The 23,885-nt window shown below is 43.4% G+C and overlaps 1 protein-coding gene and 1 long non-coding RNA gene across 6 annotated transcripts in view; one reads left to right on the forward strand and one right to left on the reverse strand.

Moving 5' to 3' along the window:
* Positions 1-6,914, forward strand: part of LOC124137668 (endothelin-converting enzyme homolog) — a 117,440-nt gene extending 110,526 nt beyond the window's left edge. For all 5 annotated transcript variants that reach the window (XM_048391636.1, XM_048391633.1, XM_048391635.1 and 2 more), the window contains exons 18-20: positions 1,006-1,101; positions 2,809-2,885; positions 4,353-6,914. In XM_048391636.1, coding sequence (XP_048247593.1) covers positions 1,006-1,101; positions 2,809-2,885; positions 4,353-4,452 — 273 coding nt within the window. In that variant the 3' untranslated portion in view covers positions 4,453-6,914. The remainder of the gene's footprint in view (positions 1-1,005; positions 1,102-2,808; positions 2,886-4,352) is intronic.
* Positions 6,915-15,154: 8,240 nt separating this feature from the next.
* LOC124137667 lies at positions 15,155-15,873 on the reverse strand. Its single transcript, XR_006861548.2, has 2 exons — positions 15,680-15,873; positions 15,155-15,418 (listed from the first exon to the last, which is right to left on the reverse strand). It is a non-coding gene; the product is annotated as an uncharacterized LOC124137667 (long non-coding RNA).
* Between the last annotated feature and the right edge of the window lie 8,012 nt (positions 15,874-23,885).

Genomic DNA, 23,885 nt, shown 5'->3' on the forward strand with positions numbered 1-23,885 from the left:
TCAGGTCTGTGTTTTCAGTCACTGATCTGCCTAGCCGAGACAAGATTATTTAGAGGCCAAACAAAAATATCAAATATATCAACTCAAGTCGATAAAACTTTACAAACCCACGGTTTGCTTAGTGTTGATATATTCTATATCAAAATACTCAACGGTGAGATTCTGTTTATCATCCAAATTGTTATTCCAACTTTTTCAGTTGGTAGAATGTAATAACTAGTGCCATGAGTGTAAAAGGTACTGCTAGCTTGCAGTAGCAGAGAGATTAGTGATGTCATTTAATTTTGACGACATGGTAACCGATGACATCACAATGGTTTGCAAAGCATTGTGATGCGATTTCATTGAAGATATACCTCCTAGGATTTGTTTGTTGTTTAACACCGCACTCAGCAATATTCCAGCTATATGACGGCAGTCTGTAAATAACCAAGTCTGGACCGGACAATCCAGTGACTGATATCATGAGCATCAATCTACACAATTGGGATACGATGACATGCATCAATCAAGTCAGCGAGCCAAGTTAGTCACCTCTTACAACAAGCATAGTCACCTGTTACACAAGCATGGGTTGCTGAAGACCTGTCCTTACCCGGAACCTCCTAGAAGGTAGCAGTTGGCTTTCCTGTGGAAGCTGGGGGGCATGGGTGGCCCAGTCGTCTAAGGCGCCGCGATTCGCTGTGCAGAGTTGCGTCCCTTGGGCACGCCAGAAACCTATGATTGTGGGTTCGAATCCCGGTTCGCCCCGATTATGTTTCTAGGTTTGTCAGCACCATACCCGTGCTTGTGGGTTTCACCGAAGTGGTAAACGTCTAAGACCTGCATCACTTCGGGCTTTCCTCCCACATTAAGCTGACACGCCGTGATATGACTGGAATACTGTTAAAAAGCGGCGTTAAACCCAACTCACTCACTCACTCACTCCTGTGGAAGCCAGTGTTGGATGATCAAATCATTCATTATCTCCTTGCCATGACTTATCCTGAACTTTGTGCATCTCAGGCGTACGAGGACTGGGTGTCTAAGAAGGGGATGGAGGTGGCTCTGCCAGCAGTTGGCCTCTCTCACAGGCAGCTCTTCTTCATGGGATTCGCACAGGTAAGCAGAGCTACAGATAAGCTGCGTATTTGCCTAAAATACCCCTAAAAAATGTTCAAAACCCAATTACTTTCAACTTGCATACAGAAATGCATGCATTAAATGAAAACCTCAAATGTATTAAAACACCACACGTAAAAATCCAATGAAGCTTTTTGAGCATGCATACAATGGCGCTAATTTCCGAAACACAATCACGAGCTAATTTACTTTCCGAGTCTATCCTATAGTTAGAACTGTTATATACATCTAAAACACTATTTTATTTTATTTTAAATCTCAAAGTTTGGGGGAAAACCCAATAGAGTGATGAATAGATGAGTGAAAAAATATTGGTTACCCATTAAAAATAAAATAAAATAGAAACCTGTAAGTAAACACTCAATTGCTCAAAAAGTTATCTGGAGCTCTGCAGGTAAGGCCTAAACAAAGAAAGGAATTGGTTCTCAGGCAATGACTTTTGAAAATAGAGTGCGGGCGGGCGGTGTTTTTTTTTTTTCTTGTTCAAACTAGTATGTAACCAAATAAACAGTTGTGTACCATCAACCTGGGGAAGGGCCTCCCTACATAAACAAGCATACAAACTCATATTGCCACCATGACCATAACAGGAGATGTGCAGTAAAGCAGCGCACATGTAAAGGGAAGTAACTGTGTGCTATATTGGATCACATTGTTTTTAAGTATTAGGATGTTTTGATTTTTTTATAAAATGGAAATGCAAACGAAATGTTGTGCTGACTTTGTGATGATGCGGGCAGTGCCGGAGAACGAAAACTATTAATTTTATCAGCCTAATAAACCTAACAACTGAAATTTTCAAACTTAAGAAAAAAATATTTTGATTGCTTAGCTTGTAGGTAATTCAGATGGTAAATGTTCAATTATAATGTTTTAACATATGAAGTGGGGGAAAATAGTGAAATGATATGTTGCTTGGGTTTTTTATGGCCAGTATAGTTACGTCCCTTTGCATGTCAGCCTCCTTCGACACCTTCGTTACACTCTCGGTAATATGGCTGTGTCAGTGTGGAAGCTGCCATTACAAGAATCTTGAAATTTGCCATCTAATTCAAAATGTAGTATCGGTAATGTTTATACTTTGGTTTATGTCTTTTGGAATGCAATCATAGTGAATTTTTAAAAGGTTTACGACTAACCAGATTTCCCAGATGTATTTAACATTTTGTTTGTTTAATCAGATTGGTTTGAGAGTGCAGACGAACAGCAAATCTCCCAGCTCCCCCCTTACATTCTTACTATACCAATTACCAATTAATAATTGAAATGAACTAGAAATTCAAATTGACAAACAAAGAAAATGATTTCGCTTGGGTGAGAGCAATCGGCATCACGGCAGTCATCATTTGTTTGTAAACATAAAAGTCTGTCGGTTGCGAGTTCAACTCCAAACATGGTTGTAGCCACCCATCACTGTGGAGTTTTGACTGTGATAGTATAGAGAACTCTACAGACCGGCTATTGCTGTGAGGAGCTTGGTCAGTCTACTTTGTTTTTTGTTTTCAGTACTCAGATTTGTAACAGACTCAAATGTAAACAAAATGAACTGTTCTCAAAGATTTATTTATATTCAACAATTATTGTGAAATTTGGATTGGATGATCTGTGAACCAAGTAACGAGGAACCTGAAACCGGGAAGAAACTGCGTAAGAAAGTTGTGACTGACCGACTGCCCGCTATTCCAGGTGTGGTGCTCCAGCAGTACAAAGGAGGCTGACCACCTGCAGATCGTTAGTGACCCACACAGTCCGGCCAAATACAGGTGAGTACAGGTAGTTCCAGTTAAACATGATCGCCTCCGTGGTCTAGTGATAGAGCGTCCGCCCAGAGAGCGGAAGGTCCGGGTTCGATCCCAGGCCGCATCATTCCAAAAGACATTAAAAGATGGTACTTGTTGTTACCCTGTCTGGCGCTCGGCATTAAGGGGCTAAAACAAGGACTGGTGGGCTTGGAGTCAGTATACTGTGTCTGAGTGGGGCATTCATGTTTAACTGCGGCATGGCATCTCAGTGAGCTAGCACTATAAATCGGCATCAATCCAGACTAGTGCAAGCAGCCACACAAACTCACACGCACGTACATGCACGTCGCTATATAAGTGCAATAATCTTGGACGCGATGTTAAACCCAATTTCACCTCACCTCCAGTAAAACACTGTGAGTGAGTGAGTATGGTTTTACGCCACTTTTAGCAATATTCCAGCAAAATCAAGGCAGGGGACGCCAGAAATGGGCTTCACACATTGTACCCATGTCGGGAATCGAACCTGAGTCTTTGGCGTGATGAGCAAACGCTTTAACCACTAGGCTACCTGACCGCCCCAAAACACTGTGAACACAGGTAGGTACAGGTAGTTCCAGTAAAACACCGTAAAAGGAGACCATGCTTGTCTTAAAGAGGCGACTAAGGGGAAATACTGTTGAAAGAAGCATTAACCCAACACTCACTCCACCCGTGAAGATCCGGGGTAGAATAGGTCTTCAGCAACCATGCTTGCCGTAACTGGCGACTATGCTTGTCGTAAGAGGCGGCTAACGGGATCGGGTGGTCAGACTCTCTGACTTGGTTGATGCATGTCATCGTATCCCAATTGTGTGGATCAATGATCATGATATCAATCACTAGATTGTCTGGTCCAGACTTGGTTATTTACAGACTGCCGTCATATAGCTGGAATATTGCTGAGTGCGGTGTTAAACAACAAACAAATCCTATGAGGTATCTTTTCAATGAAATCGCATCACAATGCTTTGCAAAACCTTGTGATGTCATCGGTTACCATGCCATGAAAATTAAATGACATCACTAATCGGGCGGTCAGGCTAGCTGACTTGGTTGATGCATGTCATCGTATCCCAATTTAGTGGATCAATGCTCATATCAATCACTGAATTGTCTGGTCCAAACTTTGCAGGCCAATATGAAGTAGCTGAGAAACTACTGGCTGCAGCGTTAAACATATATTCACTCACTCACTCACACACTCACTCACTCACTCACTCACTCACCCACACACTCACTCACTCACCCACTCACTCACACACTCACTCACTCACTCACTCACACACTCACTCACTCACACACTCACCGACTCACTCACTCACTCACCCACCCACCCACTCACTCACTCACCCACCCACCCACCCACTCACTCACACACTCACTCACTCACTCACCCACCCACCACTCACTCACTCACTCACTCACCCTTGTTATCCTCTGTTTCAGGGTAATTGGGACTCTGTCCAACTCTAAAGAATTTGCTCGGGAATACAAATGTCCAGTCGGGTCACCCATGAACCCCAAGGAGAAGTGTGTTGTGTGGTGAGCCATGACACAGTGTGAGACAGGGTAGTCCCACATTACGCACTGTGATACGACCAGCGGTCACTATCAGCCAGACTGGAGTGCCCTCTAGTGACCAACAACTTTCAACCCACCCACCTACTGTTTCGTTGAAGATGTATTTCTGAATCTCATGGAGTGCTGTGAGGAGCATTATCAAAGACAAGTCTTAAACTGAATCATGATAAAGAGATTAACTTTTGAATCATGATAAAGAGATTAACTATTGAATCATGATAAAGAGATTAACTATTGAATCATGATAAAGAGATTAACTATTGAATCATGATAAAGAGATTAACTATTGATTCATGATAAAGAGATTAACTATTGATTCATGAAAAGGAGATTAACTATTGAATCATGATAAGGAGATTAACTATTGAATCATGATAAAGAGATTGACTATTGAATCATGATAAAGAGATTAACTATTGAATCATGATAAAGAGATTACCTTGTGAATCATGATGAGTTACACTATTGAATCATCATGATCATTAATGAACAGATTAACTATTGAATCATCATGATCATTAATGAACAGATTAACTATTGAATCATCATGATCATTAATGAACAGATTAACTATTGAATCATCATGAACAGATTAACTATTGAATCATCATAAACAGATTAACTATTGAATCATCATAAACAGATTAACTATTGAATCATCATAAACAGATTAACTATTAAATCATCATAAACAGATTAACTATTTAATCATCATGATCATAATGAAAAGATCAACTATTGAATCATCATGAAGAGATAACCTTTCAAACCATGATGACTATGTTTACCATTGAATCATCATGAACAGATTAACTATTGTATCATCATAAACAGATTAACTTTTGAATCATCATGATCACAATGAATAGATTAACTATTGAATCATGAATAGATTGATTATTGAATTATCATGAAGAGATAACCTATCGGACCATGATGACTATGTTTACCATTGAATCATTATGAATAGATTACACAGATTCAGGCAAGAATGATTCTCTATTTAATCATGAATGATATCATTTGCATTCACATGGGCCAGCCTTCAGTTGTGTACCTTTTATAGGAGAGTGACTCATTGCTCATAGATTTGTCTGTTCACATACTGGCGCGTTGTGACTGTTTATCATCTTAAGATAGCACAGGGGGCCAAGTTGTCCAAGAGTTACATCCCTTGACCTGATCATGAGTTTGAATCCCAGTCACCTGATTAATCTTTAGCCTTCCAGACCCAATTCTGTGCTGATGGTTTCACACATCTAGGATCTGTGTCCACCTCTGGCCTCCCACTGCTGCCACATGCCATATGCCGAGCTCATGTACTTGGAGGCTCGTTCTATTGTATTCCAAACTCCGACGTCTTTTCACATGTTCATGGGCTTTGAATCATTTTATGTGGAATCAGCCATGGATATTTTTCTTTGTAGTGTTGATAAAAAAAGGTTTGTCTCAAGGCATATCTCAATTTATCTCATAAGGTGTGTCTCGAGGTATATCTCAGTGTATATCCCAAGGTGTATCTTGAGGTATATCTCAGCGTATATCCCAAGGTGTATCTTGAGGTACCGGTATATCTCAGCGTATATCCCAAGGTGTATCTTGAGGTACCGGTATATCTCAGCGTATATCCCAAGGTGTGTCTTGAGGTATATCTCAGTGTAACTCCCAAGGTGTGTCTCATGGTATATGTCAGTTATCTCTCAAGGTGTGTCTCATGTTATATCTCAACATATCTCTCAAGGTGTGTCTCTAGGTATATCTCAGTTATCTCTCAAGGTGTGTCTCATGTCATATCTCAACATATCTGTCAAGGTGTGTCTCATGGTATATCTCAGTTATCTCTCAAGGTGTATCTCTAGGTATATCTCAGTTATCTCTCAAGATGTGTCTCGAGCTACGTCTCCACACAAGTCGCTGTCAGTATGTCTGTGTATCTTTTGACTAGTGTCTTTGACTGTCATTATGAAATATGAAAATCCACCCATTTATTGTTATTTGTCCATGGTTGACCTACAATGTATATTGTTGTTCAGAGTTCATGCGAACCTTTGTACAAATTTTATGATTTTATTATATACTGGTATATTATGTTTTACAATATTCCCCTGGATGGGATATTTCTATGAGTAATCAATCCTTTTTTAAGCTTAATACAAAACAAAAAATCTCAGGCAAGCACTTTTAAGGCCTTTTTTGCTCTCTTCATTTACAAGGGTGTATACAATTCCGGTCTAAAAGCATAATATTATGTACTGGGGGTGTCATTAATACATTGTATTGATGCCATCATTGATACATGGTTTTGATGTATACACAGGGTTGAAGAGTTTTGGTGTTTTTTTCCCCAAAACAAAGACGTTATGTGAGCATGTAACACCGGAAATACCGTTTCAACAAATCCGTACTGAAGTACGCCTGGTTATAAAAAAGTGTTCATTGTATTTCTGGACTTACCATATTCGACGTAATAAGCGCCCACGGCGATATTTGCTAATATATTGGCCAGTGAACAATCCCAATTGGCACCCCTTCCGATTGATCAATGTACACAAGACTTATTTCTTTGTGTATAATAAGCACTCTTGTGTTATATGCACCCTTAATTATGGGCAATTAAATTCTGGAAAAATATATCTGTCGTACATAAACATTTCAGGCAGTCGGCATAAACCACAAAATTTATCTTTCACCTCTGTTTGTTTTTTTCACCAAATATATTATTCTAATAAGAAACCCCTAGTTCTAATTTTGAGAGCGACCAGGGCGCTTATTACGTCGAATACAACATATTTGTAATCTATTTTAATAATTTTATTCAAATATGTTTAACAACAAGTAATCAACAGCTGGGTAGAACAGGGTATCTTAAGTGTGACTCCATGTTCAAAGATTAACAATAACACGGGGGTGCAGTGATGTCTTCATTGGCACCCAGTGCGTTGTCATTAATGGTTTCATGAAGGACTGGGTGCACGGGTGGCCCAGTCGTCTAAGGTACCGCAATTCGCTGTGCAGAGTTGCATCCCTAGGGCACGCCAGAAACCCATGATTTTGGGTTCGAATCCCTGTTCGCCCCGATTATGTTTCTAGGTTTGTCAGCACCATACCCGTGCTCGTGGGTTTCACCGATGTGGTAAACGTCTGAGACCTGCATCACTTCGGCCTTTTAAGCTGACACGCCATGATATAACTGGAATACTGTTAAAAGCGGCGTTAAACCCAACTCACTCACTCATGAAGGACTGAATACTTTTTAAAGCAGCATGGATGCCAGTTGCGTGCTAGCAGCATTTTATACTTAGAGTAACATGGACTCAACCTCGCCAAATTGGGGCAGTTGGTCAGACCAGTTGTGGAAGACCGAGTTTTAATCCCGTAGTGGGTATTCGTTGTACAGTCAATGCATGAAAGCCAAAAGTTTTCAATCACCGAGTTGCTAATGATTTTCACAGAGATAGGGTTGGCAGATAATTTGTATATTTCTCCAAACATTATCAGTTCTTGTTTACTTATTTTATCCTGCTTTCAAACAAGGTTTAGATCGGTCAGGACACGAACTGTGAATTGAACTTCCTGAACAAAGCTGTACTTAATTCATACTAATATTTTTATGATGTGCAATATTAATGTATAATCACTATTGTTTACATGTCATGCTTATGTTATGATTTGGGGGGACGGTCGGCCCAGTCATCTAAGGCGCTGGAATTTGTTGTGCAGAGTTGTGTCCTCTTAGGCAGGACAGAAATCTACGATTGTGGGTTCAAATCCGGGTTCGCCCCGATTATGTTTCTAGGTTTGTCAGCACCATACCCGTACTCGTGGGTTTCACTGAAGTGGTGAACGTCTGAGACCTGCATCACTTCGGGATTTCCATCCACATTAAGCTGACACGCCGTGATATGTCTGGAATACTGTGTAATCGACGTTAAGCGAAACTCACTCACTCACTATGTTATGGTGTATTTTGTTTTTCCTGAAGCCATTGTTCTGTTTAGACATCATAATATGCATTGTAGTCTAGAGAGGTCTTCAGAAGCATATCCCCATTTCAAAATGAGACTGTACAGTTGGGATTTGGTGGACCAATATCTAACATGCTCAATTTGATGTGCAGAATTGTGTCCCTTGAGTGAACCAGGATGCTATAATCATGAGTTCGAATCCTGGTTTCTCCAGAGTATGTTTGTCAGCACCTTACTTGTGCTTGTAGGTTTCACCATGGGTTTTTTATACACAGATTTACAAAAAGTGTGCTCACCAGGGTTTTTTTCATTTATACCATAAATGCAAAAACATATTGAAGTCAATTCTGATATATAAATAAGTCAACCAATGTCACAGACTACTCATTGAATCATTAACGAAATCCTTGACATCATTCAGTGCAAAAATGCAACACACGCCCACTTTATTTTTAGACAATTGGGAAACAGTAGTCCACTAATTGTTTTTTGGTTTTTGGGAACAGAAATGCTAAACAAATTTCTTGGTTAGCCAGTCAAAAGACATGGAATCACTTGCAATGTATTTAGAAACATCTATTACCTGCACCACTTCAGGCTTTCATACGGGGCGGTGAGGTAGCCTAGTGGTTAAAGCGTTTGCCAGTCGCACTGAAGACCTGGGTTCGATTCCCTACATGGGTACAATGTGTGAAGCCCATTTCTGGTGTCCCCCACGGGGATATTGCTTGAATAATGCTAAAAGCGACGTAAAACCAATCTCACTCAGGCTTTCATCCCACATGAGTGAGTGAGTGAGTTTGGTTTTACGCCGCTTTTAGCAATATTCCAGCAATATCACGGCGGGGAACACCGGAAATGGGCTTCACACATTGTACCCATGTCAGGATTCGAACCCGGGACTTCGGCGTGACGAGCGAACACTTTAACCACAAGGCTACCCGACCGCCCCTCATCCCACATGAAGGGGACACACCGTGATACAGCTGAAGTACTGTTCAAGATGGTGATAACGCTCACTCACGGAAATATACATCAATAAACCAAGTGTCATGTCAGTTAGGAGCAGGTGTGACCAAGGGGAATGAGGAAGTGTATCTGTATTTATTCTTGGTGTGATTCACAAATTATTTGCATCGCTTTGCTTCAATATGTCTTGCCCTGTCTGTTATTTGTGGATATTCCAATGTTGCTTTCAGGGCAGAATAGATCCCCAGTACCTCATGTTTGTGTCTCTGTAGGGATTCCAGGGTAGAATAGATTCCCAGTACCTCATGTTTGTGTTTCTGTAGGGATTCCAGGGTAGAATAGATTCCCAGTACCTCATGTTTGTGTTTCTATAGGGATTCCAGGGTAGAATAGGTCCCCAGTACCCCATGCTTGTCTCTCTAGGGATTCCAGGACAGAATAGATGCCCAGTACCCCATGCTTGTCTCTGTAGGGATTCCAGGACAGAATAGATCGCCAGTACCCCATGCTTGTCTCTCTAGGGATTCCAGGACAGAATAGATGCCCAGTACCCCATGCTTGTCTCTGTAGGGATTCCAGGACAGAATAGATCGCCAGTACCCCATGCTTGTCTCTGTAGGGATTCCAGGACAGAATAGGTCCCCAGTACCCCATGCTTGTCTCTGTAGGGATTCCAGGACAGAATAGATGCCCAGTACCCCATGCTTGTCTCTGTAGGGATTCCAGGACAGAATAGATCGCCAGTACCCCATGCTTGTCTCTGTAGGGATTCCAGGACAGAATAGGTCCCCAGTACCCCATCCTTGTCAGAATAGGTCCCCAATACCCTTTGCTTGTCTCTGTAGGGATTCCAGGACAGAATAGATCCCCAGTACTCCATGCTTGTCTTTGTAGGGATTCCAGGACAGAATAGGTCCCCAGTACCCCATGCTTGTCTCTGTAGGGATTCCAGGACAGAATAGATCCCCAGTACCCCATGCTTGTCTCTGTAGGGATTCCAGGACAGAATAGATCGCCAGTACCCCATGCTTGTCTCTCTAGGGATTCCAGGACAGAATAGATGCCCAGTACCCCATGCTTGTCTCTGTAGGGATTCCAGGACAGAATAGATCGCCAGTACCCCATGCTTGTCTCTGTAGGGATTCCAGGACAGAATAGGTCCCCAGTACCCCATGCTTGTCTCTGTAGGGATTCCAGGACAGAATAGATGCCCAGTACCCCATGCTTGTCTCTGTAGGGATTCCAGGACAGAAAAGATCCCCAGTAACCCATGCTTGTCAGAATAGGTCCCCAGTACCCCATGCTTGTCTTTGTAAGAATTCCAGGACAGAATAGGTCCCCAATACCCTTTGCTTGTCTCTGTAGGGATTCCAGGACAGAATAGATCCCCAGTACCCCATGCTTGTCTCTGTAGGGATTCCAGGACAGAATAGGTCCCCAGTACCCCATGCTTGTCAGAATAGGTCCCCAGTACCCCATGCTTGTCTTTGTAAGAATTCCAGGTCAGAATAGGTCCCCAATACCCTTTGCTTGTCTCTGTAGGGATTCCAGGACAGAATAGATCCCCAGTACCCCATGCTTGTCTCTGTAGGGATTCCAGGACAGAATAGGTCCCCAGTACCCCATGCTTGTCTCTGTAGGGATTCCAGGACAGAATAGATCCCCAGTACCCCATGCTTGTCTCTGTGGGGATTCCAGGACAGAATAGGTCCCCAGTACCCTATGCTTGTCTCCATGTAGGGATTCCAGGGCAGAATAGGCCCCAAGTACCTCATGCCTGTCTCTGTAGGGATTCCAGGACAGAATAGATGCCCAGTACCCCATGCTTGTCTCTGTAGGGATTCCAGATTAGAATAAATCCCCAGTACCCCATGCTTGTCTCTGTAGGGATTCCAGGGCAGAATAAATCCCCAGTACCCCATGCTTGTCTCTGTAAGGATTCCAGGTTAGAATAGATCCCAAGTGTCCGCCACTGGTTGGTCGTCCCTGATACTGGAGTAAACTGTCACTCATCCCTTCTTCAGGGTGTGGTGATGTAGCCTTGTGGGTTAAGCGTTAACTGATCAGGCCAAGGGCCTGTGTTGATTCCCAACATGGTTAAACCGTGTGAAGTGCATTTTGGTGTTTCCCATTGTAATATTGCTAAGAGTTCGTAACTCTGTACGTATTCCTGACTCCTATTTGATTGCCAGCAATCTGGTGTTTCGCTGTTCCGTCTCTATCCCTAATGCCTCTTGCTGTTTCCATGATCTAGGGATCATATGCAAAGCTTAGTAGCAATAGTTTAAGTCACTTTTTACATTCTAGTTTACAGTGTTCATACAATTATTTCATATTTTAATGTAACATTTGTACCTTATGGACTGTTTACCCAAATTAAAGTGTATATTGTGTTGACAACTTGTACCATTAACAGTTTTATATATTTATTGCATATCATGTTTGTTGTTACATAATTATTTAGAATTATTTTCATTGCAGTCAAAATAGATATAGTTAAAATGTTTGCTTGTCTGAAGACAAAATTTTGTATTGAGTCAATATATGGCAAAGATTCACTGCATTTTGTAACAAACTTCATGATATTTATTATATAATTGGATATTTGGTAGACACTGCTTTTCTTGTCCGTGTATTGTGTTAGCATGACTGATTAAAAATAAATAAATAAAAACGTTGTGCTTTAAAGAGGAAAAATATATTATGATAATAAACATCGATATTATTACAACATGCGAAGAAAGCATGATCCGTAGGAAGTCAGCAGTATCGGAGTGTATCATCCTTCATCATAACCTCCTCAACAACATCAACAACGTTGTTAAGGGCGTGAAATCATCACTTTGTACTTGTGAATTTTAACAATTTATCATGGGCCATATGAATAATAGAGGCCAGTTTTATGTTTTAATTTTCATACATGACAAGTATCGTGAAACGTAACAGCTGCAAATATAATGCATCTTGTACAACTAATCAGGCTGAGACGATACGCCAACTGCACGGTCCGATGTGTACGATGCGTCTCGTCCCACTATTGATAACTAACAACCAAAGTGATACTGACGTGACTCGATACCTCCTTGATTACCCAGTAACTATATTTCCAGTTTATTCTGATAAATACCCTGGACCACTGACCACCATTGCTCCATTTCAGAGGTGACACACTATCTCTCACTATTCGCTCGTCACGCCGAAGACCCAGGTTTGATTCCCGACATGGGTACAATGTGTGAAGCCCATTTGTGGTATCCCCTGCCGTGATATTGCTGGAATATTGCTAAAAGCGGTGTAAAACCATACTCTTTCACTCACTCACTCACTCACTCACTCACTCACTCACTCACTTCAGTGTTCCCATTCGTAACAGGATCGGGTGGTCAGGCTCGCTGACTTGGTTGAAGCATGTCATCGATCCCAATAGGGTGGATGATCATGATGTCAATCACTGGATGGTCTGGTTCAGACTCCATTATTTACAGATCTCTGTCATATAGCTGAAATATTGCTGAGTGCCGCGTTAAACAACAAATCAACCAACCATTCATATGATCCTGAGGACAAAACTCTGACAGCAGTCGTGTCCAGGGTATTTATCATGACAACGGAGAAACAATACCCTGCATAAAGGAGGATGATCAGGATAAAGTGGACTATTTTTTGTAGACCCTTGTGACAAATGACTATTGTTCTTGTGTACTATAATAATGTATAGATAAGGCTATATTTGTACACCCTTGTAAATATACACCATAGTCTCTACAACTGTTTGTGGGACTTGCTTGTACATTATTCAGTGTTTTAATGAGTGTACGTCTTAATCTCCTGTACGTATATATTACGTGTGGAACAGATAACGTATGGAACGTCAGAGATCAATTGTATGAAGGTGGGGTGAAATGGGGTTTAACGTCGCGTCCAAGATTATTGCACTTATATAGCGACGTCCATGCACGTGTGTGTGTGGTTGCTTGTATTAGTCCAGACTGATGCCAGTTTATAGTGCTAGCTCACTGAGATACCATGCTGCAGTTTGACATGAATACCCCACTCAGACACAGTACACTGACTCTGAGCCGACCAGTCCTTGTTTTAGCCCCTTAATGCTGAGCGCCAGACAGGGTAAGAACAAGTACCATCTTTTAACGTCTTTTGGTATGACGCGGACGGGGATCGAACCCTGGACCTTCCGCTCTCCGGGCAGACGCTCTACCACTAGACCGCGGAGGCAGTCTCAATTGTATGAAACACACCTAACGTAAAATATTATAAACTGATACTGTTTTGAATTGTTTCTCCATTTGATGCTGCATGTGAGGATTCTGTATTTGAGGACTTGACAAAAGTTCCTTTAGGGGCCTGTTTCACAAACTAATCTTAGCCATAAACTGGTATAACGTCTCTGTGCAGGGATTAGAATTTTTGTAGAATTCTGCAGATTTCATTTTGTCGAGGGTCATTTTTGTGAAACATGTACATGCCCTTACAATATACAGCCAAGTCTCGTTAATCCGACATTGTTGGTTGCATATGATTATGTCAGATTAATGAGTGTCGGATTAAAGAGACTTGACAGTACGCATAAACCATGGAGTACCCCAGATCTCTGGCTAATCCTTTTGATAGAGATGTGTGCCACGAACCTGTATATTCAATGACTTAAGTCACATGTTTGGTTCAATAAGGTCTCTATATGGTAAATTTGTTGTACTGTTACAGTGTGATGATATACAGGACAAGGGCTGCTGATAGAGATTTGTTGCCCTGACCATGTGTATTTAATGGCTCATGTCACATGTTTTGGTTCCAATATGGTCGCTGTTAAATTTGTTGTACTCATAGAGAAGTGTGATGATATACAGGACAAGGGCTGCTGATAGAGATGTGTTGCCCCGACCATGTGTATTCAGTGGCTAATGTCACATGTTTAGTTCCAATATGGTCCCAGGTAAGTGTGATGTGCTTATACTGAGGTGTGACTTTCAATAGCAAACATAACCATGAACTGTATCACATCTGTTTTAAAAGCTCACCTGGCCGAAAGGTCAGAGCTTGAGCTAATCATCCTTTTACATTCTTTAATTCATTGCTTTTGAGAAAGGCCCCGAAACCTTCATTAATGGTCAGTCTCATTTTTATTCATAACATCCAGGGCCCAAAAGAAATCTTTGGTCATTTGGCATCAATGAACACAGATAAACAAGTACTATGTTTTAAATATTGTGAAGCTTGTTTTATATTCCTTCCTCTGTGCACACTTTCAGCAAGGTGAGCTACAGCTATTTTACTGTAAATAATACAGAGTTAGGGCTATTCTGAGTCAGATATGTGCACAAACTCTGCATGTTCAGTGTCTCGATTGTCACATGTACATGATTCTACTTCTGAGGTCAGCCCGCCGCGATTCGCTGTGCAGAGTTGCGTCCCTTAGGCACGCCAGAAACCTATGATTGTGGGTTCGAATCCCGGTTCGCCCCGATTATGTTTCTAGGTTTGTCAGCACCATACCCGTGCTCGTGGGTTTCACCGAAGTGGTAAACGTCTAAGACCTGCTTTCTTCCCACATTAAGCTGACACGCCGTGATATGACTAGAATACTGTTAAAAGCGGCGTTAAACCAGACTCACTCACTCACTCTGAGGTCAGCCTAATTGTATTAAGGTAAGATTTAGTTCTTGTGACTCTGTTAAAATAATCTGTTTTGTGTTAGGTTCAGTTTTTAGTCCAAAGCAATATAGACAAACTCGAAGCTGGTACAGATTTGTACGATGGATGTGTTGCAGTATTGTTTTGTGTTTTTTGTTCATATTACAGATTGGAAGATTGTTCAAAGGGTCTTAAATTCTAGTTCGGTATGTAGAGGTAAATGGTTTGAGAACTGGGTCCAGATTGTGATAAGAAGACTTATCGCAATTCTCCCCAGGCTTGCATTCACTGCGTTTTTCCATCACCCATGACTAATGACTTACGAGGGGCGTTCAATAAGTTTTGCAACTTCAATATAAGACCAAGTCGCAGAATATCTTTTGCACTTATATTTTTTCAATATAATCTCCTTTCACCTCAATACACTTATTCCATATGTCCTTCAAGCTTTTAATACCACTTTTATAGAAATCCGCCCTCTAACCACGCCTCTGTGGCAGCCTTTATGTCCTCGTCATCCTGGAAGTGTCTTCCACGTAGGGCAGATTTCATTTGCCGGAACAGGAAATAGTCACAGGGGGCTAAGTCTGGACTGTACAGTTAAATCACCCACCCTACAGCCAAGACTTAGCCCCCAGTGACTATTTCCTGTTCCGGCAAATGAAATCTGCCCTACGTGGAAGACACTTCCAGGATGACGAGGACATAAAGGCTGCCACAGAGGCATGGTCAGAAGGCCAATCTGCGGTTTCTATAAAAGTGGTATTAAAGGCTTGAAGGACAAATGGAATAAGTGTATTGAGGTGAATGGAGATTATTTTGAAAAATAAAAGTGCAAAAGACATTCTGCGACTTGGTCTTATATTGAAGTTGCAAAACTTATTAAACGCCCCTCATATGTGGACACTAATGAATTGAGGCAGTGTAAATTACATGAGCTGTACTCGGTGCAGTCCCTACCATAACCTGACACTGAGACAATGTGTAGAGGTCTCAAGGCTACGGTGCATGTTGTACGGCACGTATTGCCGATGTAAGCTGAAAGCTCATTGGTCTGAGCAGTCACTGTTTCCCTCTCGCTGGAACCAGGCCGTGATATGATTCGTTCGTCAAAAATAGAGGCCACACCTACAGCGGATGTATTTGTGGTGATGGCTTAACACAGTGTACGCAAACCTGCCAAGCTTTGACAATGCAAAGCCTATTTAGACTTTTTCAGTAGTAATTTTGCACATTTTGATACTATTGTTTTTCATATGAATAAACTTAACATCGATTCTCTCCTAATTTTATAAGGTTAACGAACATTAAGTTTTAGTGTGTGTATTGTGAAATGGATGAGCAACTGTGTTTTTGTGATATAATATTTTATTTTCTGCTAATAATATTGATGAAAAGGATAAGAGTATGGTATATGAAATGTTATGATATTTTAATCACTAAATATTTATACTTGTCACTGTTATTAGCAGGTGCTTAATGAGGTTTGTGTTTATTCATGTTTTTGAATAAAAAAATGTGAAAGTTTTACAAATTGTTTTTTCTTCTGTTAAGGCACAAATCTTACTTTAATGGTTTTTAATTATATTTGCATTTGTGTCCCAGGACCTCATTCCACAAAGTGACAAGATCTTAACTCCCATACTTCAACACTGGACAGTTGTAGTGCTAAGACGATCACAACTCCCATATTTCAACACAGGGCAGTTGTAGTGCTAAGACGACCACAACTGCCATACTTCAACACAGAACAGTTATAGTGCTAAGACAATCACAACTCCCATACTTCAACACAGGGCAGTTGTAGTGCTAAGACAATCACAACTGCCTCCCATACTTCAACACAGGGCAGTTGTAGTGCTAAGACGATCACAACTGCCTCCCATTCTTCAACACAGGGCAGTTGTAGTGCTAGGACGATCACAACTGCCATACTTCAACACAGGGCAGTTGTAGTGCTAAGACGATCACAACTCCCATGCTTCAACACAGGACAGTTGTAGTGCTAAGATGATCACAACTCCCATACTTCAACACAGGGCAGTTGTAGTGCTAAGACGATCACAACTCCCATACTTCAACACAGGGCAGTTGTAGTGCTAAGACGATCACAACTCTCATGCTTCAACACAGGGCAGTTGTAGTGCTAAGACGATCACAACTGCCTCCCATACTTCAACACAGGACAGTTGTAGTGCTAAGACGATCACAACTGCCATACTTCAACACAGGACAGTTGTAGTGCTAAGACGATCACAACTCCCATACTTCAACACAGGACAGTTGTAGTGCTAAGACGATCACAATTCCAATACTTCAACACAGGACAGTTGTAGTGCTAAGACGATCACAACTCCCATACTTCAACACAGGGCAGTTGTAGTGCTAAGAGGATCACAACTCCCATGCTTCAACACAGGGCAGTTGTAGTGCTAAGACGATCACAACTGCCGCCCATACTTCAACACAGGGCAGTTGTAGTGCTAAGACAATCTCAACTCCCATACTTCAACACAGGGCAGTTGTAGTGCTAGGACGATCTCAACTCCCATACTTCAACACAGGACAGTTGTAGTGCTAGGACGATCTCAACTCCCATACTTCAACACAGGGCAGTTGTAGTGCTAGGACGATCACAACTGCCATACTTCAACATGGCAGTTGTAGTGTTAAGACGATCACAACTGCCATACTTCAACACAGAACAGTTGTAGTCCTGGGGACCTATTCTAACCCGAAATCCCCATTGGGAGACATAAAGTGGCTGGGGACCTATTCTAACCCGGAATCCCCATGGGGAGACATCTTAAGTGGCTGGGGACCTATTCTAACCAGGAATCCCCATGGGGAGACATCAAGATGCTGGGGACCTATTCTAACCCGGAATCCCCATGGGGAGACATCAAGTGGCCGGGGACCTATTCTAACCCGGAATCCCCATGGGGAGACATCTTAAGTGGCTGGGGACCTATTCTAACCTGGAATCCCCATGGGGAGACATCAAGTGGCCGGGGACCTATTCTAACCCGGAATCCCCATGGGGAGACATCAAGTGGCTTGGGACCTGTTGTAACCCGGAATCCCCATGGGGAGACATCAAGTGGCTTGGGACCTGTTGTAACCCGGAATCCCCATGGGGAGACATCAAGTGGCCGGGGACCTATTCTAACCCGGAATCCCCATGGGGAGACATCAAGTGGCTTGGGACCTGTTGTAACCCGGAATCCCCATGGGGAGACATCAAGTGGCTTGGGACCTGTTGTAACCCGGAATCCCCATGGGGAGACATCAAGTGGCCGGGGACCTATTCTAACCCGGAATCCCCATGGGGAGACATCAAGTGGCTGGGGACCTATTCTAACCTGGAATCCCCATGGGGAGACATCAAGTGGCTGGGGACCTATTCTATCCTGGAATCCCCATGGGGAGACATCAGGTGGCTGGGGACCTATTCTATCCTGAAATCCCCATGGGGAGACATCAAGTGGCCGGGGACCTATTCCAACCCGGAATCCCCATGGGGAGACATCTTAAGTGGCCGGGGACCTATTCCAACCCGGAATCCCCATGGGGAGACATCAAGTGGCCGGGGACCTATTCCAACCCGGAATCCCCATGGGGAGACATCAGGTGGCCGGGGACCTATTCTATCCTGGAATCCCCATGGGGAGACATCAAGTGGCTGGGGACCTATTCTAACCCGGAATCCCCATGGGGAGACATCTTAAGTGGCTGGGGACCTATTCTAACCCGGAATCCCCATTGGGAGACATCTTAAGTGGCTGGGGACCTATTCTAACCCGGAATCCCCATGGGGAGTCATCAAGTGGCCGGGGACCTATTCCAACCCGGAATCCCCATGGGGAGACATCAAGTGGCCGGGGACCTATTCTATCCTGGAATCCCCATGGGGAGACATCAAGTGGCTGGGGACCTATTCTTACCCGGAATCCCCATTGGGAGACATCTTAAGTGGCTGGGGACCTATTCTAACCCGGAATCCCCATTGGGAGACATCTTAAGTGGCTGGGGACCTATTCTAACCTGGAATCCCCATTGGGAGACATCAAGTGGCCGGGGACCTATTCTAACCTGAAATCCCCATGGGGAAACATCAAGTGGCTGGGGACCTATTCTTACCCGGAATCCCCATTGGGAGACATCTTAAGTGGCTGGGGACCTATTCTAACCTGGAATCCCCATTGGGAGACATCAAGTGGCCGGGGACCTATTCTAACCTGGAATCCCCATGGGGAGACATCAAGTGGCTTGGGACCTGTTGTAACCCGGAATCCCCATGGGGAGACATCAAGTGGCTGGGGACCTATTCTATCCTGGAATCCCCATGGGGAGACATCAAGTGGCTGGGGACCTATTCTATCCTGGAATCCCCATGGGGAGACATCAAGTGGCCGGGGACCTATTCTAACCCGGAATCCCCATGGGGAGACATCAAGTGGCCGGGGACCTATTCTATCCTGGAATCCCCATGGGGAGACATCAAGTGGCTGGGGACCTATTCTATCCTGGAATCCCCATGGGGAGACATCAAGTGGCCGGGGACCTATTCTATCCTGGAATCCCCATGGGGAGACATCAAGTGGCCGGGGACCTATTCTATCCTGGAGTCCCCATGGGGAGACATCAAGTGTCTGGGGACCTATTCTATCCTGGAATCCCCATGGGGAGACATCAAGTGGCTGGGGACCTGTTGTAACCCGAAATCCCCATGGGGAGACATCAAGTGGCCGGGGACCGATTCTAACCTGGAATCCCCATGGGGAGACATCAAGTGACTGGGGACCTATTCTAACCTGGAATCCCCATGGGGTGACATCAAGTGGCCGGGGACCTATTCTAACCTGAAATCCCCATGGGGAAACATCAAGTGGCCGGGGACCTATTCTAACCCGGAATCCCCATGGGGAGACATCAAGTGGCCGGGGACCTATTCTAACCCGGAATCCCCATGGGGAGACATCAAGTGGCTGGGGGCCTATTCTAACCCTGAATCCCCATGGGGAGACATCAAGTGGCTGGGGCCTATTCTAACCCGGAATCCCCATGGGGAGACATCAAGTGGCCGGGGACCTATTCCAACCCGGAATCCCCATGGGGAGACATCACAGGTTGCTGGGGACCTATTCCAACCCGGAATCCCCATGGGGAGACATCAAGTGGCCGGGGACCTATTCCAACCCGGAATCCCCATGGGGAGACATCAAGTGTCCGGGGACCTATTCTAACCCAGAATCCCCATGGGGAGACATCAAGTGGCTGGGGCCTATTCTAACCCGGAATCCCCATGGGGAGACATCAAGTGGCTGGGGACCTATTGTAACCCGGAATCCCCATGGGGAGACATCAAGTGGCTGGGGACCTATTCTAACCCGGAATCCCCATGGGGAGACATCAAGTGGCTGGGACCTATTGTAGACCTGGAATCCCCATGGGGAGACATCAAGTGGCTGGGGACCTATTGTAACCCGGAATCCCCATGGGGAGACATCAAGTGGCTGGGGACCTATTCTAACCTGGAATCCCCATGGGGAGACATCAAGTGGCCGGGGACCTATTCTAACCTGGAATCCCCATGGGGAGACATCCAGTGGCCTGGGACCTATTCTATCCTGGAGTCCCCATGGGAAGACATTAAGTGGCTGGGGACCTATTCTAACCCGGAATCCCCATGGGGAGACATCAAGTGGCTGGGGACCTATTCTAACCTGGAATCCCCATGGGGAGACATCAAGTGGCTGGGGACCTATTCTAACCTGAAATCCCCATGGGGAGACATCAAGTGGCCGGGGACCTATTCTAACCTGAAATCCCCATGGGGAGACATCAAGTGGCCGGGGACCTATTCTAACCTGAAATCCCCATGGGGAGACATCAAGTGGCCGGGGACCTATTCTATCCTGAAATCCCCATGAGGAAACATCAAGTGGCTGGGGGCCTATTCTAACCTGAAATCCCCATGGGGAGACATCAAGTGGCTGGGGACCAATTGTAACCCGGAATCCCCATGGGGAGACATCAAGTGGCTGGGGACCTATTCTAACCTGGAATCCCCATTGGGAGACATCAAGTGGCTGGGGACCTATTCTAACCTGGAATCCCCATGGGACTCCACCTAACTACTCTGTACAGAGAAGTATGAGCATCACTGAAATATAAATGAAAATTTAAAGTATTCTGACTAACAGCATGTTGCATTTGCAGCAAGTAAAGGGACAAGACGGTAGGCTAAACACACGGGAATGTTACTGAAAGAAGCAGTCATAAAATCTGAACAGTTCTCTATTCAGAGGACCGTTAAATTTCAAGAGGAAATATGCATCAAAGAATTTTTCTTATAGCTGTGCTAACCCTAGTGAAACACACAAAGGGGATACGGAGACAAATATTGCCCTGATTGAGTTGCAGTGAAACAAAATAATTCTTACAAAACTTCTACCTCTATTACATATCTGCCATAAATCCTGTATTTTGGCTTCAATCACATCAACTAAAATCGTAGTGAAACAAAATAATTTGACATATTTCTGATTGCTCATGACAATCTTCCATTACAGCTGTTAGTGAAGTGAGATGACATGGGGTTTAATGTCGCATTGAAGATAATTGCACTTTATTCCACTCAGACCAGTCCAGGCAGGGTAACAACAAGTACCATTTTTAAAAAATCTTTTGATATGATTCAGTCGGGAATCGAACCACCAGCCTTCTACTCTCAAGGCAAACACTCTATCCACTTTCCCACAGAGGCAGTCTGCTGTATTAGTTGAGATTATCTCTCTACTTTTCATATTTTCTTAGGTATTTTCCTAAATTCTCAATATCTGTTCGAAGCCAGAAGGCCATGGTGAGATATTGGTGGATGGAAGGCACCAAGCAAGATGTGGACAATGAGAGAGACAATCATCATGAGTTGGGTTTAACGTTGCTTTTAACAGTATTCCAGTTATATCGCAGCGTGTCAGCTTAATGTGGGAGGAAAGCCCGAAGTGATGCGGGTCTCAGATGTTTACCACTTGGTGAAACCCACGAGCACGGGTATGGTGCTGACAAACCTAAAAACATAATCGAGGAGAACCGGGATTCGAACCCACAATCATAGGTTTCTGGCGTACCCAAGGGACGCAACTGTGCACAGCGAATCACGGTGCCTTAGACGACTTGGCCACCCATGACCCCTGAGAATGACAATCACTAAATTCAAAGCAGACATGACTTACAAAAAACATATCGTCTATTTTTACCTGTGGGGATTCTGGGTAAGAATATAGGTCCCCAGCAACCAATGCCTGTGAGAGTCATGACATAGGTCAGTGGTCAGGCTCAGTGACTTGTTCACTCCTAATTGTGTGGATCGATGCTCATGATGTCAATCATTGAGTTGTCTGGTTCAGACTCCTTTATTTACAGACAATCTGCATATATCTGGATTGTTGTTGAGTGTGCCATTACACAACAAACAGAAGGTCATTTACCATATTCGACGTAATAAGCGCCCACGGCGATATTTGCTAATATATTGGCTCGTGAACAATCCCAATTAGCACCCTTTCCGATTGATCAATGTACACAATACTTATTTATTCGTGTATAATACGCACTATGCACCCTTAATTATTGGCAATTAAATTCTGGAAAAATATATCTCTCGTATAGAAACATTTCAGGCTGTCAGCATAAACCACGGAATTTATCTTTCAACTCTGTTTTTTTGGACAAAATAATATTCTAATAAGAGCCCCCTATTTCTAATTTTGAGAGCGCCCTGAGCGCTTATTACGTCAAATACGGTATTTCAAAAGAAAACTGTCTACAACAGGAACTACATGCTTGAACGACCGGCTATAGAAGGATTTCCATAGATTGGTAAACATTGATCCTTTTCAAGTTGTCCTTTCTGGTATATATAATGATCTCTGCCTCATAGCACTTATTCACCTGATGAAGGAGTAAGTATACTCTGAAACTTTGTGTTCCTCATAATAAAGAAGTTGACATCCTTAAAACCTCTTCCTTATTGTTTGTTTGTTTGTTTGTTTAACGCCACACTCAGCAATATTCCAGCTATATGATGGCGGTCTGTAAATAATCAAGTCTGGACCAGACAATCCAGTGATTGATATCATGAGCATTGATCCACATAATTGGGATACGATGACATGCTTCAACCAAGTCAGAGAGTCTGACAAACCGATCTTGTTTGTCGCCTCTTATGGCAAGCGTGGGTTGCTGAAGACCTATTCTAACCCGGACCATATTAAAAGAGAAGTGTACCCATGTTTGCAACTTAAACCTTAGCCAAGAACATGTTATTCATTTTTGGTCTCAAAGAGAATTTTGGTTGACCTGCTATTGTTTATAACATTGCTCTGAGCTTGATACACTTCAAAATAGGTCTTCAGGAAAGATTTAATAACCGAGCCTGACCACCCAATCCTGTTCTTTTGCTCTTGATAATTGGAAGATTGTTTGAATGTCGAGTTGCAAGACAGGCATGGAGCGAGGGGCTTCTTTTCCTTGGGCTTCAGAGTTTGCCAGTCCCTTCTCCAGCTCCTTTTGGGGGTAGGAGGAGAAACCCAGCCATCATGGTGCTAGGGCACTGTCCACCCACAGGACAAGCAGCCATGTAGCATGTCAGCCATGCCTTGAGTGAGTGAGTGAGTTGGGTTTAACGCCGCTTTTAACAGTATTCCAGTTATATCGCAGCGTGTCAGCTTAATGTGGGAGGAAAGCCCGAAGTGATGCAGGTCTCAGACGTTTACCACTTCGGTGAAACCCACGAGCACGGGTATGGTGC

The sequence above is a fragment of the Haliotis rufescens genome, unplaced genomic scaffold, assembly GCF_023055435.1.
Source record: "Haliotis rufescens isolate VD_foot unplaced genomic scaffold, xgHalRufe1.0.p SCAF_94, whole genome shotgun sequence".
Taxonomy (NCBI): domain Eukaryota; kingdom Metazoa; phylum Mollusca; class Gastropoda; order Lepetellida; family Haliotidae; genus Haliotis; species Haliotis rufescens.